Source organism: Mya arenaria, chromosome 1 (genome assembly GCF_026914265.1).
Source record: "Mya arenaria isolate MELC-2E11 chromosome 1, ASM2691426v1".
NCBI lineage: Eukaryota > Metazoa > Mollusca > Bivalvia > Myida > Myidae > Mya > Mya arenaria.
In genome coordinates, this window is record NC_069122.1 from 60,166,482 (window position 1) to 60,186,523 (window position 20,042).

Sequence of the window (20,042 nt, forward strand, 5' to 3'; positions counted from 1 at the left end):
TATGGTCGGAAAATAGCTCATTGAGCCAATGTTTCTTGTTATCATGTACCCAACTTTAAATAAAGATTCTTGTATCTTGTATAAAAACATTGAGAACATTGCTTTAAGCCTCGACGTCTTCCCCATTCGTGATCCATTGATCCGTAATAAATGGTTTTGTCCTGATTATCACATTTTCATGATTTATGAAAGGTTATCAGACATACTGTTACCATTTCCGTATTGAAATTATTGATTTGTGCAAGCACAATGATTGCGCATCCAATCTTAATGTAATCTGGTCAGCCGGTTTAATTATAACCTGACTCGTAAGATAAATGGTGCTGTATGACATTGGCATCAGGAACAAATCGTAATCACAATTATGAAACAATATAGAATAGTAAAATATTTATAAAATGTTGCATTTTATCCAGCAACTTATTTATAATAAACAAAAAAAATTGGATAGAAACAAGATTTTTTTTCTAAAGATTTTTCAACTGATTCCCAATAAAAAGTGGGGTCATCTACTGGTCAAGAGCAACATTCCACTGAAGTTCCATGGTGCTGGGTGCAGCAACCGAGCTCAAGTTATTGTGTGGACAAAGATTTCATAGACCGCTGACCTTGGTCTGTGACCTTCTGACCATAAACAACGGAGTCATCATCTGGTAAAAGGAGACCTACCATTTAAGTTTTATGGTCCTAGATCACACCATTCTTGTGTTTTATAATTGAGCAGACATTGCCTACACACTGACAGATAGACTGGCGGACCATCCGACCGACAGTTATTTGCCATCGTAGACAACCCTTTTCTTTAAAAGACGAAATAAAAGAAACTTAAATTAATTGCAGTCATACTATCATGTGCAATAGAAATTCAAAATTCATGCAATGTTTCCTTTTAAAATCTGTAATTTAATTTAACAATATCCATTCAGATAAGTTTACAATAATTCCTTTTCCATTCAACTGTACATGAAAGACTTCTTTTCTCTTACAACAAATATAGAGCAGTAGAGCGAAGATACATTTTTTAATCTAAAAAATAAGGTGTCAACACATTTTTTTCTTAGGATAAAAGGCCATGATTCTCTCAGTTCCTAAAGTGGTAGATATTGATTCCAGTTTTTGATCATTAATTACTCAAAGGCAGACTAATCTATTTCCATAGAAACGATATGTAGCGACAGGATACGCGGGCCAATTACTAGATATACGTACAGTAATACTTCCATTAAATAATTAGGAACGTTCTATTCCAAGATATTACTACTGACTCGGATGTTAATGGCTCTATGGTTTCTCTCTAATGAACCACTTTTAAATATTAAGAAAAAAGACACTGTATTTCCTGGGATTGAAGCTCTATTTCCTTTTAAAGAACGATCCCTTCTGCTCATTTGCACTTGGGTCTTTCACAGAGTTGTATTATCAAGTTTGATGCAGGCTTACATTAGTAAGTCTCACTGATAAATCTACTCAAGCATTAGAAGTTCAAAGAAACTTAATAGAAATGCATGCATTAGGAGATTTAAAATCAGGATCATAGACAATAAGCGTAATTATATAAAATAATGGAGAATTATCTCAAACTTTACAAAGGTATCTTATGCGCAGGAATACCGTGGTTTACATATATTCAAGAGGCCCTACGATCAATTTCTGTCCAAAGAACCATAACAAAGACACCAATAATCTTATTAAAATCTTATTAGGCCACACCAAATTGATATTTTGTTCCGCGGATTTACCGCTCCTATTTTTTTGAAAATGTAAAAAAAATATTTATTTTGTGCGCCCGCACCTCCATTTTGATCGCCAAGCAGATTTTTTTCAGGTAATAATTTATTAAAAGGCTAAAATTAATCAAGTATAATTTTTCTACACTAGTTTTCGTGTTTTTGTAAAGGGAAGTTACCGATGCGTAGTGTTTTTATACTGTATATCGATCGGTTTAGCATGGGTTTCAAAAAATTCAATCAAAATGGCGGCTTCCGGTATAAACAATGTGGCTCGAAGTTTGGAAATTAAATCTTATTTTTGACAATAAATATGTTTTGAGCATGCTTGAAGTCATTGTTGATCGTCTCATGCACTAAAGGATCATTATTTAAAGCAATCATTATGCAATTAAGCATGTGTATCTGAGACTGGTAGCGATTATATTGCGTAATTAGTGACTCGTTTTGAATGGAAATCGAAATGATCAACTTAGTACTATTTTATTCAAGTCATAATACAAGGGACCAAAATTTTACCAAGTTATGACGATGCTGAAGATGACAGGAACATGAGTCATTGTTTGGTCCAAATTGATGTATCAAGCTCAATTTTGATCAAATTTTGACAAAACAACAGTTTTGAACAAATATCTTTTCACAAATAGCTATATAAACACTGGTCTGGATATACCTCAACATAAGTAAGCCTAAGTTTATCACCTTATATTTTGTTTTTATTTGCAGCATAATCCGGGATTGTAATGCACTTGTCAATTGTAACCACTGCCCCCCCCCTCATCCTTGTTCCAGGGGTATACCGGGGACAGCAGTGCCTAGTGAATGTGGTTTTGTCTTCATATTGAAAATAGTTGGGAATGGGCCTCACATAGGTATTCAGGGTTGCGGGGCCATTTGGCAGGGATTTTACCAGCAGTGTGACCCTGCAAGTCGGGTATTTTACCCGGGTTTTGAGAGACCGGAAGGGAGGGGGGGGGCGCATATACAATTGGCTGGTGCATAAAAACATCTAAATAACCAAAAAGAGTAATATGAAAAATACCCTTGTTCTTTTTGTTTTTATAAGCACATGTCATTGCATTTCCTGTGATAATAAAAACAAAATTTAGTCTATGTTATGTTTGACGATGCCTGTGTAAGTGATCATTTTTTACAAATCCAAAATCAATCCAAGTTATGTCTAAATACAGTTGCATATGATGTAAAACTGATTCAGGTAGATTTATATAAGTCGTTTCAAACTTTTTACTAAAAGCACGGTTATTTATTATTATGAATGATCGTCATATTAAAGTACGTTTTAATTATATAGGAAATTAGATTTATCCATATAATGTTTGTACTAAACACGGATGAATAAATAGTATGTATTCCGACATTTTCCCAATGTCCATTAGAGGTTCAGTTCAAGATGGCATTAAAATGGGTTGAAGGGCAATTATTTTGAACAATCTTTGTTATTTATATTGAAAATAAGAAAAAGGATATTTTTCGCTCTTCGCTCGCTTCGGTTTTTATGAAAACTCACAAATTTTTTTTTTAATTTTTTGTTCGCTCGCTCGCTCCAATTTGTTTTGGCAAAAATCCGAGGAACTAAACATTAATTTGGTGTGGCCTTAGAAATCAGAACTATTTTTTCGTGTCTTAAACTGTCCTTGTATAACTACTCTTCCAACTTTGACTGCACTTTACTTATTAAGTGACCCTATATCTGGTTACAGCCAAATCCAATACCTAGGCTTTTCTTCATTCACATCTGATACTAAGCCCGATTAAACCTTGTGCCACATGTGCATAATGACTATGGCAACTTGTGTATTAAGTTTCATTGAATATCTTAGAAGTTTTTGAGGAAATTGCCATGGTTAACGTTTTGTAAGTTGCCACTGCAGCAACAAAACAAAGGCTATACAGATACCTTGACTAGTATCCTTCCAAAAACAGACCAGCTAATAAACTAAAACCTCTCGTACCTCCTGAAGTCAAGTAGAGCTTTGATAGAGGATGGGATGCCGAGGTCGGGCCAGGTCAGGAAGTGGAACTGGGTCACTGTGCGAGTCTCCCCAGTCTGCAGATTCTTCAGGTAGAAGCTCCTCACCAGGTAATCCTCACACCAGATGTGCTCAGACACCAGGTGGACCTGCAGATTTGGTAATACGGTGAAATATTCGCAGATGTAAAACATGGACAAGGTCTGATGACTGTCCAGGTAAAAGTTCTGTGCCAGGTAATCCTCACACCAGAATTGTGCTCAGACACCAGGTGAACCTGCAGATGGGATAATACGGTGAAATATCTGCAGATGTGAAATATGAACAAGGTCTCATGATTGTCCAGGTAAATAATCTGCACCAGGTAATCCTCATACCAGCTGTGATCCGACACCAGGTGGACCTGCGAGTTGGAGTATGAAACACATGTGCAGGTGTAAACTTTGTAGGAAGTATGCCAGTACTTCAAGTAAAAGCCTAACTACAGATGCACATGCAGGTGTTTAAAATAATGTGATACATATACAGGTGTCAATTCCGTAAAAAGATGGTTCTTCAAGTTGTTCTCATGCCAGATATGCTCAAATCTGGAAGAATGTTCAAGTCTGAAATGTTTAGTAAGTCTTCATCCATCATGTTTTATTTGTGAAATCAGCATGATGCATTGATGGAGAGAAACAAAGAACAGTTTGTGCATACTGAAAACAATGAAAGGCACACCTAAACCATTCTATAGTTCAGAATTATTAATGTTAAATTCCTTCTCTAACCGGATATAAACCCAGTACTCATATGCCCTTGCTATGTCATACCTCGTATATGTGGTAGAGGTCGCTTCCCTCCTCCGGCCAGTAGCGGTGACATTTCGCCTCCCCGTTCTCTGTCAGCTTGGTCAACATCACAATCACCACACTGCCTTGCTCCCAGACCATCTGCAATACAATTAACCATCCTTAAATAGTGCTCATATACCATCTGCAATACAATTAACCACCCTTAAATAGTGCTCCCATTCCATCTGCAATACAATTAACCACCCTTAAAAAGTGCTCCAATACCATCTGCAATACAATTAACCGCCCTTAAATAGTGCTCCCATTCCATCTGCAATACAATTAACCGCCCTTAAATAGTGCTCCCATTCCATCTGCAATACAATTAACCGCCCTTAAATAGTGCTCCCATTCCATCTGCAATACAATTAACCGCCCTTAAATAGTGCTCCCATTCCATCTGCAATACAATTAACCGCCCTTAAATAGTGCTCCCATTCCATCTGCAATACAATTAACCGCCCTTAAATAGTGCTCCAATACCATCTGCAATACAATTAACCACCCTTAAATAGTGCTCCCATTCCATCTGCAATACAATTAACCACCCTTAAATAGTGCTCCCATTCCATCTGCAATACAATTAACCATCCTTAAATAGTGCTCCCATTCCATCTGCAATACAATTAACCATCCTTAAATAGTGCTCCCATTCCATCTGCAATACAATTAACCATCCTTAAATAGTGCTCCCATTCCATCTGCAATACAATTAACCACCCTTAAATAGTGCTCCCATACCATCTGCAATACAATTAACCACCCTTAAATAGTGCTCCCATACCACCTGCAATACAATTAACCACCCTTAAATAGTGCTCCCATTCCACCTGCAATACAATTAACCACCCTTAAATAGTGCTCCCATTCCATCTGCAATACAATTAACCACCCTTAAATAGTGCTCCCATTCCATCTGCAATACAATTAACCATCCTTAAATAGTGCTCCCATTCCATCTGCAATACAATTAACCATCCTTAAATAGTGCTCCAATACCATCTGCAATACAATTAACCATCCTTAAATAGTGCTCCCATACCACCTGCAATACAATTAACCACCCTTAAATAGTGCTCCCTTACCACCTGCAATACAAATAACCACCCTTAAATAGTGCTCCCTTACCACCTGCAATACAATTAACCACCCTTAAATAGTGCTCCCTTACCACCTGCAATACAATTAACCACCCTTAAATAGTGCTCCCTTACCACCTGCAATACAATTAACCACCCTTAAATAGTGCTCCCTTACCATCTGCAATACAATTAACCACCCTTAAATAGTGCTCCCATACCATCTGCAATACAATTAACCACCCTTAAATAGTGCTCCCATACCATCTGCAATACAATTAACCACCCTTAAATAGTGCTCCCTTACCACCTGCAATAAAATTAACCACCCTTAAATAGTGCTCCCATTCCACCTGCAATACAATTAACCACCCTTAAATAGTGCTCCCATTCCACCTGCAATACAATTAACCACCCATAAATAGTGCTCCCATACCACCTGCAATACAATTAACCACCCATAAATAGTGCTCCCATACCATCTGCAATACAATTAACCATCCATAAATAGTGCTCCCATACCATCTGCAATACAATTAACCATCCATAAATAGTGCTCCCATACCATCTGCAATACAATTAACCACCCATAAATAGTGCTCCCATACCATCTGCAATACAATTAACCATCCATAAATAGTGCTCCCATACCATCTGCAATACAATTAACCATCCTTAAATAGTGCTCCCATTCCATCTGCAATACAATTAACCATCCTTAAATAGTGCTCCCATTCCATCTGCAATACAATTAACCACCCTTAAATAGTGCTCCCATACCATCTGCAATACAATTAACCACCCTTAAATAGTGCTCCCATACCATCTTCAATACAATTAACCATCCTTAAATAGTGCTCCCATACCACCTGCAATACAATTAACCACCCTTAAATAGTGCTCCCATTCCATCTGCAATACAATTAACCACCCTTAAATAGTGCTCCCATTCCATCTGCAATACAATTAACCACCCTTAAATAGTGCTCCCATTCCATCTGCAATACAATTAACCATCCTTAAATAGTGCTCCAATACCATCTGCAATACAATTAACCATCCTTAAATAGTGCTCCAATACCATCTGCAATACAATTAACCATCCTTAAATAGTGCTCCCATACCACCTGCAATACAAATAACCACCCTTAAATAGTGCTCCCTTACCATCTGCAATACAATTAACCACCCTTAAGTAGTGCTCCCTTACCACCTGCAATACAATTAACCACCCTTAAGTAGTGCTCCCATTCCATCTGCAATACAATTAACCACCCTTAAGTAGTGCTCCCTAACCATCTGCAATACAATTAACCACCCTTAAGTAGTGCTCCCATACCATCTGCAATACAATTAACCACCCTTAAGTAGTGCTCCCTTACCATCTGCAATACAATTAACCACCCTTAAATAGTGCTCCCTTACCATCTGCAATACAATTAACCACCCTTAAATAGTGCTCCCTTACCATCTGCAATACAATTAACCACCCTTAAATAGTGCTCCCTTACCATCTGCAATACAATTAACCACCCTTAAATAGTGCTCCCATACCATCTGCAATACAATTAACCACCCTTAAATAGTGCTCCCATACCATCTGCAATACAATTAACCACCCTTAAATAGTGCTCCCTTACCATCTGCAATACAATTAACCGCCCTTAAATAGTGCTCCCTTACCACCTGCAATACAATTAACCGCCCTTAAATAGTGCTCCCATTCCACCTGCAATACAATTAACCGCCCTTAAATAGTGCTCCCATTCCACCTGCAATACAATTAACCACCCATAAATAGTGCTCCCATACCATCTGCAATACAATTAACCACCCATAAATAGTGCTCCCATACCATCTGCAATACAATTAACCATCCATAAATAGTGCTCCCATACCATCTGCAATACAATTAACCATCCATAAATAGTGCTCCCATACCATCTGCAATACAATTAACCACCCATAAATAGTGCTCCCATACCATCTGCAATACAATTAACCATCCATAAATAGTGCTCCCATACCATCTGCAATACAATTAACCATCCATAAATAGTGCTCCCATACCATCTGCAATACAATTAACCATCCTTAAATAGTGTTCCCATACCACCTGCAATACAATTAACCACCCTTAAATAGTGCTCCCATACCATCTGCAATACAATTAACCACCCTTAAATAGTGCTCCCATACCATCTGCAATACAATTAACCACCCTTAAATAGTGCTCCCATACCATCTGCAATACAATTAACCACCCTTAAAAATGCTCTGAAACCAGTATTATGCAAGTTAACAGACCTGCCTTAAACTTTGCTGCAACAAAACCATTAGCACTATCTGTAATACAATTGATCAACCAGAACGATTGCAATTATCACTTTGCAATGGACTCATACAAACAATCAGCAATGGAAAACTACATACAATCCATCTGCTTCAGATTAAAACATTGCTGGGAAACCATAGCATCTCTTATAGATTGTTCATAATTTATGCAATGCTCCTTTGTTTAAACCATTATTTTGTCTATCAACTTGGCATTACATCATATAGTAGTCCAAAACTGATTACCCAAAACCTGTTAAATGTTTCCACCATTGTTTTCTTAAAGGAAGAAGACCTACCCTTTAACTGGTCATTTCTATCATAGGTCAGGATTGTACAAGTATGGTGTTTATAAACCTCACCATCATCACTCTAAGTAAAGATACAATTTTTGTTCTTGAATCTGTGCCAGTAACATAATGCCCTCAATTTATACAAAGTAACTTTTATAACTTGATTGTTTCCCCAGCAGAAAAAAATTACAGAGGAAAAATGTAGACAAAGTCCTTGGGGGAATATCACATGACGAAACTCCCCCAACATCACAACCCTACACCAAATCCCTGCCCTTCACAGACACAGTGACAATTAACGAGAGTGAGTCATTTGGTTGTCTTTGGTGTCCTGAGGGTACTGGTTTGGTAAGCTGAGATCAATGCAGTTAACTTCTTGCCAGAGACAGCTTACAATATAAGGAAAGAATAGAAAATGTTTTAACTCTAATCGGGAAAAGTGCAAGATTAAACAGTTTGCACAGTAAAAGGCAGCCAAGCATAAAAAACGTCTATACTTGTACTGCATGTACATTCTTAATCAGTGCTGAAGTGCTGAAAATTACAAAATAAAGAGACAAAAATGAAACACATTCTAAAAAGTTTAACTCTGTAAGGAATGCCCAGTTTTATTTTTAGAATTGAAATACTATATAAACTGTGTGAACAAGATTACAAAATGCATTTAAAAATGGGACCCTTTGATCATAGCCAGAAAATGAATACCCGATTCCTACACTTATTATATAGGTGGGATTTGGCCCAAGAATTTTATTTGATTTCATTTTTTATACATTTCTGTGACATAGATAAAAAAATGACATTATTCAAAATAGAGCTGGTTGCCTATAAAGGACTATTTCATGGTTTGTAAAATGCACTTTTATAGATTATTTTATCATGAAGAAAGTGCGTAAAATTGCATTACCAGGAAAACTCATTATTTAGTCCAAAGACATTAGGGAGTCCCTTTTTAACATAGTTATGAGAATATTCACCAGGTTTCTCAAGTTATGTCTGAGAAAATTTAAAAAAAATACATTCAAAGCCACCAGAAAACAACAACAGACAAGCATTTAAATTCAAGAAAAATGCAATTTTCTGCATACTTGAAGCTTAATAACGGCAATAGGATGGCAGTTTTCTGTACAAGCCTTTATATTATGAAGTTATGAACTGTAAACCAAAAAAAGCTATTAAATTTATATACCAATGAATTAACAGATGTCAGAATTTAAGAGCTTCGTTTCCTATTAATTTCTAGACACATTCATTCTTGCCCGTTATTGTGCAATCTAAAACCATATAGTCTGCCATATTCTGCAACCTTTTTACATACTTTTATCTGCTCCTAATTTAGTGTTAATACTCTTCTGCAGTGCGACCATTGATGACGTCTGCACAATATATGATCTAATACATAATGTTGGTGCATCTGCTGCTAATTTGTCACATGATATGAACATATTAGAAATGTCCACCTGTCACATGAATAGGAACAAATAACTCCAGTGATGAAATACCTACATCATTATTGTATTTGAATGGTTTCTAATACCCACAATTAATAAGGAAACAAATATCAACATATAAGAATTTGAATGAACATTGATTTTGTAAAAATAAACATTTTGAAAATAACTTTTACTGCAACTGTTTAGGCTCATGTTTCAGCCACTTGGGTTGCTTCAGGGATTGCTGGATGTGCCAATGGTGTCTGACTTACGCCAATCTAATGGTTTAGTAAATCAAAAATTAACAATAACTATTACAAGAAGATTTATAGTCTTAAAGTCCCTGTAGTTTCCATTAAACACTAGATACAACAATACAATTTCATAGCAAGGGTAATAACTCTGTAATTAGCTTAACTAGAGTTATGGTTCTTGTCCACTGCACTTCCTCTCACTAAGTTCTATCATTGTATGAAGTTTAATTCCATTCCATACAGTGTGTTCCCAGTTATACCCTGGACAAGGAAAAAGTAACAATAACTCTGTACTTGGCTTTATTTAAATGGTTTAGTTCGCAGCACTTCCTCTCATTGTACCTATCCATTGTATGAAGTTTCAATGAATACCATCCCGTGGTTTTCAAGTTATAGTCTTGGCAAAAGTTTTGACAACAAAACCCCCACCACATTAAGGGCATTGACTCTGTAATATGCTACAATAGAGTTTTCAAGTTACGCTCCGGACAAGCAAAATTGGAACAGACCAACCAACCAACTGACCAACAGACTACAGGATGACTCCAATTAACCCCCTTCTAACTTCATTTGTCTTAGGTACAATTTAAACACCAATATCACATTAACTGGAAATTAAAGGAAACTTTGAAACAATTTTGAATATTAGGCAACTGCGGGACTAATAATAAGGACTAGAACATTTGGTAGTGATAAACTAACCTTGGTGTCTCTCAATAAATAGGCAAACATCTGCCACAGTGTTGGATAGGGGCACCTGAGTATGTACTTGGGGTTGCGTCTGCCACAGTGTTGGATAGGGGCACCTGAGTATGTACTTGGGGTTGCGTCTGCCACAGTGTTGGATAGGGGCACCTGAGTATGTACTTGGGGTTGCGTCTGCCACAGTGTTGGATAGGGGCACCTGAGTATGTACTTGGGGTTGCGTCTGCCACAGTGTTGGATAGGGGCACCTGAGTATGTACTTGGGGTTGCGTCTGCCACAGTGTTGGATAGGGGCACCTGAGTATGTACTTGGGGTTGCTCTGCCACAGTGTTGGATAGGGGCACCTGAGTATGTACTTGGGGTTGCGTCTGCCACAGTGTTGGATAGGGGCACCTGAGTATGTACTTGGGGTTGCGTCTGCCACAGTGTTGGATAGGGGCACCTGAGTATGTACTTGGGGTTGCGTCTGCCACAGTGTTGGATAGGGGCACCTGAGTATGTACTTGGGGTTGCGTCTGCCACAGTGTTGGATAGGGGCACCTGAGTATGTACTTGGGGTTGCGGTGGTTCATTACACTGCATTAAACTCACTCTATTGTTTAATATACATGTACACATTACCTGCCAGAAGTCTGCCACGGTGTGGGGAAGGGGCCCCTGGGTAGCAATGTATGCAGGGTTGCGTGGGTCATGGTCAGTCTGTAAAAACATTAAAACAAATGTATCAAACAAAATGGCATGGTAAAAAAATCTAACATATTTTTTTATGATACTTTTAAAATCCTGCGAAGTTTTAAGAAATTTAACAGCTTTAAAAAGTCCTCTTTTCTGTAGACTGGATAAATTTCACTGGGTTTTTAATATTAGGGACTTTTGACGAACGGACCAGGTTCCGAGTTTTAACCTTGTGATAAATTGAGAGTTATTTGACAAAGACTTAATAATGGCATTGCATTTAAAATTTTACAAATTTAGCCAAAACCAAAAAAATGTTAAGAGTTAGGGACCTCCAAAACTTAAACCAATCAACAGAATATATTATCAATTAGGAACAGACTTATTGCTGTCACGGGAAAATAAATAATTAGATTGTTTATATATTTTGTTATACAAATTTGGTTATCAAAAATTATTTGTCATACAAGAGGTTTAAAAAAAACACCTCCCATTCCATTTCTAAAATTTCAAAATGAGGTTTTGACACTTGTATACCAAGAACAAAATGAAATTATTCCTTTTCTGATCTACCTTGAAGAACTGTTCAAATACTTTAGTAAAAGGATTTACATAACTTCCCGTTCCTCTGAACTTTTCAGACAAATATATCAGCAAGTTCACAAACAGAGAAAAGAATAGTTTATTATAGTTTTTTAAGATTACCTCCCTTGACAGATTATCTCCCTTGACTTTAACATGAACAACTTTCAAATAATCCACATTACATGGGTGTCTTATGTTTCATGTCTGATATGACAATATGGGCATAAAGAAAAGCTTGTATGCTAAAAAGAAGTCATTTCCAAATTCTACAAAATCACTGCACAGTTACAGACCTTGTATAGAACATAGAAACAGTGTGTCATGCTGGTTTGATAATTCAAGTGATGTTAATTAATAATGCTTACAATAGTGCTAGCGTTGATGTAGTCTGATCCAGAGACGTTGGTGTTGGTCGTCAGGACAACACGAGAATGGTCATCTGAAATATGGAAAAAAATAAAATTGTTTATATTCATTTATTTTACAATGATTGTGAAACATGTTAGAACAACTAAGGGTTATTAACACACATTGACTTGATCATACGCAGGAAAAAGCGCATGTGCTAGGATGAACATGAATACCACTAAAACCAGGCTTGGTGACCACTAACCAATTTTACATTCACTTACATGTTGGCCGGGAGTCAAACCTGACATTCCTTCCTGACAAGTGAGGAGCTAGTCAGGAAATATTGTATTTCTGTATGTTACAAGTTACAATAAAATTTGAAAAAGAAAAAAAAAATTCAACACAGTTTGAGAAAAGGAGTTGGCATTTACATGGTGCCAAGCAAGAACAATCCCATTTTATCAATAGTACTAGAACCCACTAGGCCTGAACATTTGGACTGCATTTTAACACAGCATTTTAGGAAATTATCATCGACATACATTACATTACCAAAAGTTCCATAAAACATGGTGATCCTGGCACTCTTTTATGACAGCAGGAACCTAGGTAACAGTTTATAATTTGTTGCTTATATCCCAGCAGAATCCAGGGAGACTAGCAAGGTGACACAAACAAGCATTTAGGAGACTGAATTACATGTTTCTAACTGTCGGCAGTAGATATCTATTGCAGTACTTTGTTTCTGTGATACAAATATAAGGATCTTCAAAGACATGAATTTACTTACAAAAAGGGCTCACAAAAGAAACAAGTGTACACTAGACATAGCAGATCCCAGTGGGGCACTCTCTATATAGCAGATCCCGGTGAGGCACAGATCTCCCCCCCCCCCCCCCCCCCAGGAAGGCTATATAGTGGGACAATATACATGGAATAAACCAAAACGCACCATGTAAGACATTTGTAAGGGGAAGTCCCCTCATTCCAGTTAGTGTTCACGCTCATGCCTCTGCTATTGAAATCACTCGTAGGATTCACATTTAACTATTAAGAAAGATTTTGATGAAAAACAACCGCCAAATTTCCATTTAGTCATTAATTGATTTTATAAAGTGGGTTATTCAAAGTATGTTCATGAAGGCTGGTTGCCCTTGCCTTATGCCGAATTAAGGAAACCAAGAATTAACAATAACTATAACTTGGAGCCTTTATTTTTCGTTCTATGTGATTTTGCGTCCCTTTAACATAAGATCTGCCCCTGTTAGCAATTTGGTAATGTAAATGAATTCACAGGAGTTTGCCTGGTTTAAAGCTGCAGTCTCACAGATATACCATTTTTACATCTTCTTTATTTCTTGTCTTGGAAAGAGCAAATTTTTGCTTAAATATCTGCAAACAAATGATATAAGATTGCCGACAAGACATCTGATGGCAGATTTTCCTATTTCCGTTCAAAAATTAATGTTTTATAGTTACTAACGGTTTAAGAAAAATGCATAGAACATCAATTTTTGAACTTAAATAAAAAAAATCTACAATCTAAATTTTGTCAGCGGTCTCATATAACTGGTTTCCATGGATTTTCGCAAAAATTGGCTCGTTCAAATACAAAAAAGAATTGTCAAAACATTCAATCTGTGAGAGGGCAGCTTTAAGATGAAATCCATCCACCTTCCTTTGATAAAATGTTGATCTATTTGTTGCTAATGAGAATCTAGCAGAAATATAATTTAGTACCTGAATTAAAAACAAATCTTTCATTAGTAATTAATACATCATTAACGCTGTAAAATTTTGTCACGGAATAAAAATATCAATTTTATAGATATAATACCCTAATTATTCACTCAGTATAATTATTTCGTCTTAGTGACAAAATTCTCACAAAGTACCAAATTACCAGGCATGATACTAATGGGACACTAATTCCATGTTCTTTTTATTGACAGCGTGATGGATGGGCCTAACATCCGTGGTGTCTGGGTTTACAAGTATCAAATGAGCTGGGTCCCAAAAACAAATGAACCATTAAGGGTCCACATCATTATAAAGTTTATTGTATCATATTGGTTTTCTTTGTTTCATTAATTCTCAGAATGGTAACCAATAAGCAGAGGTTTAACTGTGCTGTAAGTATCTCATTAATTTTGTTTCGAACCTTTTTAAAACAATGTAATTAAGAGATAAATAGATTTTCTTTGTGTATTGCCAAATATCACCATATTTGTACCATGAAACTTTTAGAGAGATGCACATCAGGAGTTACGCACAAAGAAAAATTCTAACGCAGCATGAAAAAAGCAATTGATTTAAAGACTCTAAGCTGGTATCAAGTGTTAAGAAGAGAAAGGAAGATTTTCATGGGAATATTGCCCGATTCTCCTTCATCGGATTTGCATTTCATGGTGAACTGGCACTGTATATGGAATCAAGCGATTCCTCACAATTCTGCCCAAGCAATTGAGGATTAGCGCTCCAGTGGGGGGCATGTCTGCAGCCCATATTCATGGTATTATGGACTTCACGACTTTGTGCTCTTAATTGCAATTTTAAGACTTGACAAGATTTAGAGATATTTCTTTCCAGAAAAATCATGTGAGAGAACAGATTTGCACATTGGAGACACATTATTGATGAACTCCTTGAATTAAGGGGAGTATACTTATTTTTACATCTTTAGCATTGAAGAAATCAGAAATATTTGTGTTCTATTTTCCTTTAACCTACTCACACCATGGCCTTTCTGACACCTTGGCCTTTCTGACACCATGGCCTTTCTGACACCATAGCCTTTCTGACACCATAGCCTTTCTGACACCATGGCCTTTCTGACACAATGGCCTTTCTGACACCATAGCCTTTCTGACACAATGGCCTTTCTGACACAATGGCCTTTCTGACACCATGGCCTTTCTGACACCATAGCCTTTCTGACACCATAGCCTTTCTGACACCATAGCCTTTCTGACACAGTGGCCTTTCTTACACCTTGGCCTTTCTGACACAGTGGCCTTTCTTACACCTTGGCCTTTCTGACACAGTGGCCTTTCTGACACCTTGGCCTTTCTGACACAGTGTCCTTTCTTACACCTTGGCCTCTCTGACACAGTGGCCTTTCTTACACCTTGGCCTTTCTGACACAGTGGCCTTTCTTACACCTTGGCCTTTCTGACACAGTGTCCTTTCTTACACCTTGGCCTCTCTGACACAGTGGCCTTTCTTACACCTTGGCCTTTCTGACACAGTGGCCTTTCTTACACCTTGGCCTTTCTGACACAGTGTCCTTTCTTACACCTTGGCCTTTCTGACACAGTGTCCTTTCTTACACCTTGGCCTCTCTGACACAGTGGCCTTTCTTACACCTTGGCCTTTCTGACACAGTGGCCTTTCTTACACCTTGGCCTCTCTAACACAGTGTCCTTTTTTACACCTTGGCCATTCTCACACTGTGGCCTTCTTACACTAAGGCTGTGAGCATTCTGGTAGCTTGCAAACTATTTAAATCCCTGGGAACATCAAGGGTTATAAATCAGCATTGATCTTTTTGACAAATCACCCAACCAACCTAATCCTTTTTAATCTTTGGTTGAAAAATGATATTCCACATTAAGCATGGTAGCATGATTCTTACACTGGGATTTTAGTTCAACGACTCTTGATAACAGTTACAGTTGTGTTTTTTTGCTCAGAAATCAAACTGGTTTAAAAAAATAACAAGGAAAAAAGATAGTTATCACGAAATTGTCAATTTTTCGAGAAAATTTTAAGAGTCCTTTTATAAGTGTCCAGATTTAGCTTGTTGTTTAAATGGAAGCAAATAATTATTACAGGCATTAGGAAGGTAGCAAATTCCTTCCTTTAATTGAACCCTTTTCAGAGCTAAGCATGTGAGATTTCAATAAAAATGATACTGGGCATTTTAAAGTGTTTTTCCAACCTTATTATACATAGACTAATTAAAAGATAATTAAGAGACTCCTAAAGTTCCATACACTTTTTAAAAGGTAATTTCAACGTGTACGGAGAAACACTTAATAACAACCTAAGCTTTTAAAATAGTTCATTGACAATTCTACTAATGTTATGAAGCTCTTGGGCAAATAGTAAAATACCAATATCAATTTGATTTTCTTTTAATTGCATTTTCTTGACAGAGTATATTTACCAAGCAGCTATGTGATGTTATCTTGAATACATCATACACCACCATAAAAGCTTTGATTCTGTTCCAGACAATTAGTACATGGACATAATTGTTTACTAATGGAACCCTAAAAGTTTCTGTTCTGTCTATTAGTGTTTCTAATTGTCTATTAAGATTGGTAGTTGAACAATTTTCTTCACCAAACACCAACACTTAGCACTGCATGGAAAAATGTCAACTGAGCCAACCAAAGGATGCCCCTTTGGTTATGCCAACTTACTACACATTTTATTTGGAGTGATTGCACTTAGGCCGGTACTCTATGTGCATGCTGTCCTAATATTTTAAAACTGAACCAGTTGGATCCCTTTTGTATATATACTATGTGTCCACCAGCGCATGTACGGTCTGTGTTTGCTAAAATTGTTCAGTGAGCGATTTTTGCCAATGCAGACCAAAAGGAGAACAGGTAAGAACTTAAAAAAACAACATCATATTAAAACAGTGGGAGGAATGGGGGGAGAGAAGTGTGTAATATACACAATAATTTACAGTATGAAAAAATAATCAACAAGAAACATAAGTGAAGGGAGGAACTACTTTATGACACAATGAGCAACAAGTAACATAAGTGATGGGGGGAACTACTTTATGACACAATTACCAACAAGTAACATACATGTAGGTTATGGGAGGAACTTCTTTATGACACAATGAGCAACAAGTAACATAAGTGATGGGAGGAACTACTTTATGACACAATTACTGACAAGTAACATAGTGATTGGAGGAACTACTTTATGACACAATGACCAACAAGAAACATAAAGGAAGGGAAGAACTACTTTATGACACAATCACAGGAATTTGACTCAGTGTTTGGTCAAAAATGATATATTTAGTCATTATATGACCAAAAACTGACAAAAAACAACAATTTCAGACAAAGACCTGGTCACTTATATTATCAAAAGAGAAAGGACCGGCACTCCGGACGTGCCCAAAATCGGGTAAGTCACTTTTGATCTCGGTTGTCTTTTTCACCACCATCGGAATCTAAACATTCTGTACATTTTTGAAAAGCCCTATCCATAACCTTTGTAATGATTCACAACACTTGACACTTTTTTCGGAATTAAAAAAGAAATTGAGCAAACAATCATTCCTGTCAGTGCGATTTTCCCAGGTCGGAAAAGTTTATAGAACCCAATGTATAACAGTGTGATCAGAGTCAAGATCATGTAACGGTGGCATATAGCGACTATTCATCGACTGTTCCAAACATATACCAACAAAGTTTGGTAAATGCAGCAATAAAAACCAACCTTTCTTGTGAAGGGAAGAACTACTTTATGACACAATGACCAACAATTGACATAAGTGCATGGAAGATAGACTTTATGACATAATGACCAACAATTAAGAAACAGAAGTGGAGGGAGATATATTTGATCGCAATTAATAGCAAACAAGTAAAGCCCCAGTCACGGCAACATTGCGAGCACAACACAACCTCATTGGGACTGATTTCATAAGCAACAGACTGGTGATGGCTGCGACCAGTGCAACCACTTTGCCCTTGTATGAAATTAGGGTTTGATTGCCAATCATTCAGGGCTAGGTTTGCAACTCCTCATTGATCGGCAACTGTTCACTGAATATACAGAGCTACAATGTATACAAGTAGGCTTGATTTTTTTCTGATTGAGACCGATCCCTGACTAGTTGCAACTAAATGGGACCAAGTGGGTGACTAGTTGTTGATCTATCATTAATCAAAATGTTATATTATGCATATTAATGAGAGTTGCAGTTGCTGTGCATGTCTTTCTGAAGCTGCTGCAATGATGGTGAACATTTTTTTGTTTTCTTGCCTTAACACAGCACAATAAAGGTGGAAATAACTAATGAGATTAGAATTGTTGATATAAACTTTGTATAGTTGTGACAATATGATGCTGTAATGCACAGACAGGACTTTTTTATAGACAGTGACATACTGCAAACTGGAAACCAATCAGCAACCAGTCGCTGACGAAGCACCAGTCTTGTACTCTCTTTGACCACTCTGAAAACTTGCAGTGACATCAGCAAACCTTTCAGAAGCCTCTGAATGTCATTTTTTAGCGTAAGAGACCGTATCTCATTGGCAATGCTAGTGTGACTAGTGCTTAACTAAAGGAAAGATCATTTTTATGTCGCAATGACGAATAAGTGAAGTGAAGGTTTATTTACATTGCTATGATCAGAAAGTAATATAAGTGAGATGAAAACTGGGACCCTCTGGGGGCTGTATTCAATAACCACCTTAGATTTGACTTAAGTTTAAGAGTAGAATCAAAGCACATTGATTGGAGGGTAAAAATATCTGGCCAATAGACTGAACGGAAACAAATTAAGGCGTGTCCTAGGATAAGGATATAAATTATATTGAATATGGCAAGTCTGATCCGGAGTAGTATGATTCACTAACCATTCTGTGTGACTGCAACAAGTGACCAGCGCCTGCTTCATAGTAGCATACTATCGTAATTAGTAATTGCCAAGCACCAGCGCTAGCTTCATAGTAGGATACCGTCACTGTTAGTCTTTTCAAAGCACCAGCGCTAGCTTCATAGTAGTATACTGTCCCATAGTTAGTCATTGCCAAGCACCGGCGCTTGCTTAATACAACTTACATGGTAGGTGATAAATGTAAATTCTTTGAGACATTTTTCTCCTAGATAAATAGATTATTACGAAAGGAAAACCTATACAGGGTATTATATTAAAGCCATAAAACACCTGCACCCAGTGTCTACAGACATAGGAATGTTTACTGTCTCAAGACAGCATGCAAAGTTCTCATATGGAGGTTTTTATTCTTCAACAATACCTTTATAAGGACTTGGAAAATATGATAGACTGTTACCTCAGTATTATGCACCTATATTTAAAGTAATAATAACTGCAACCAAAACCAGAGATATTAAAACTGTAAACCAGTGCTTCAGTGAGAGGGTATACATGCAATTTCCATCATGTGGGCAGTGAGTGAAGAATCCATTTTGAGACAACATTCAATAACTTGAATGCGGTATACGTGAATATCCACTTTCATGCTACCATTCTGATATGGGAGTTAATGTATAAGCAAAACAGATGAAACACCCCCAAACATGGTACAATGTAACATGTACCCTGCCAATGAACCCATAATCGGTTATGTACCTGTACCTTGCCCACAGCCTCTAGGGCGGGTGTGACTTATCAAAGGCCAATCATTTATTGACATTCAACAAGCTGCACTAGTCTTGGTTTAAAGAATTTAACTAAAAACATTGATACACAAAATATTAACATCTGGGTGAGAAACGAACACAGAAATCTACTCACAGGGCAGTACATCAGCATATCTGTTCTTCCTGGCATTTGTGGTTTCCATGGCCACGGCGGCGGAGCATGGGTCAGCCTCGTAAGCGCACATGGCCTCCCATTCCCGGTCAAGACGGTCCCGGTTCTTCAGGTGATCCTCCATGTAAGACTATGGTGTGAGAGAATGGGAATGGTAAATGAAAACATTCAGGAATACTATTTTATTCTCTAACAATTTCATTATGAAAATGAATGAATAACTTCAGGCCCATTATGATGT

The 20,042-nt window shown here is 37.2% G+C and overlaps 1 protein-coding gene across 2 annotated transcripts in view; it reads right to left on the reverse strand.

Moving 5' to 3' along the window:
- Positions 1-20,042, reverse strand: part of LOC128234661 (receptor-type tyrosine-protein phosphatase N2-like) — a 150,350-nt gene that overhangs the window by 14,829 nt on the left and 115,479 nt on the right. For both annotated transcript variants that reach the window (XM_052949047.1, XM_052949038.1), the window contains exons 14-18: positions 19,784-19,931; positions 12,276-12,349; positions 11,272-11,349; positions 4,531-4,650; positions 3,701-3,867 (exon numbers count right to left, since the gene is read on the reverse strand). In XM_052949047.1, the coding sequence (XP_052805007.1) occupies positions 3,701-3,867; positions 4,531-4,650; positions 11,272-11,349; positions 12,276-12,349; positions 19,784-19,931 (587 nt within the window). The remainder of the gene's footprint in view (positions 1-3,700; positions 3,868-4,530; positions 4,651-11,271; positions 11,350-12,275; positions 12,350-19,783; positions 19,932-20,042) is intronic.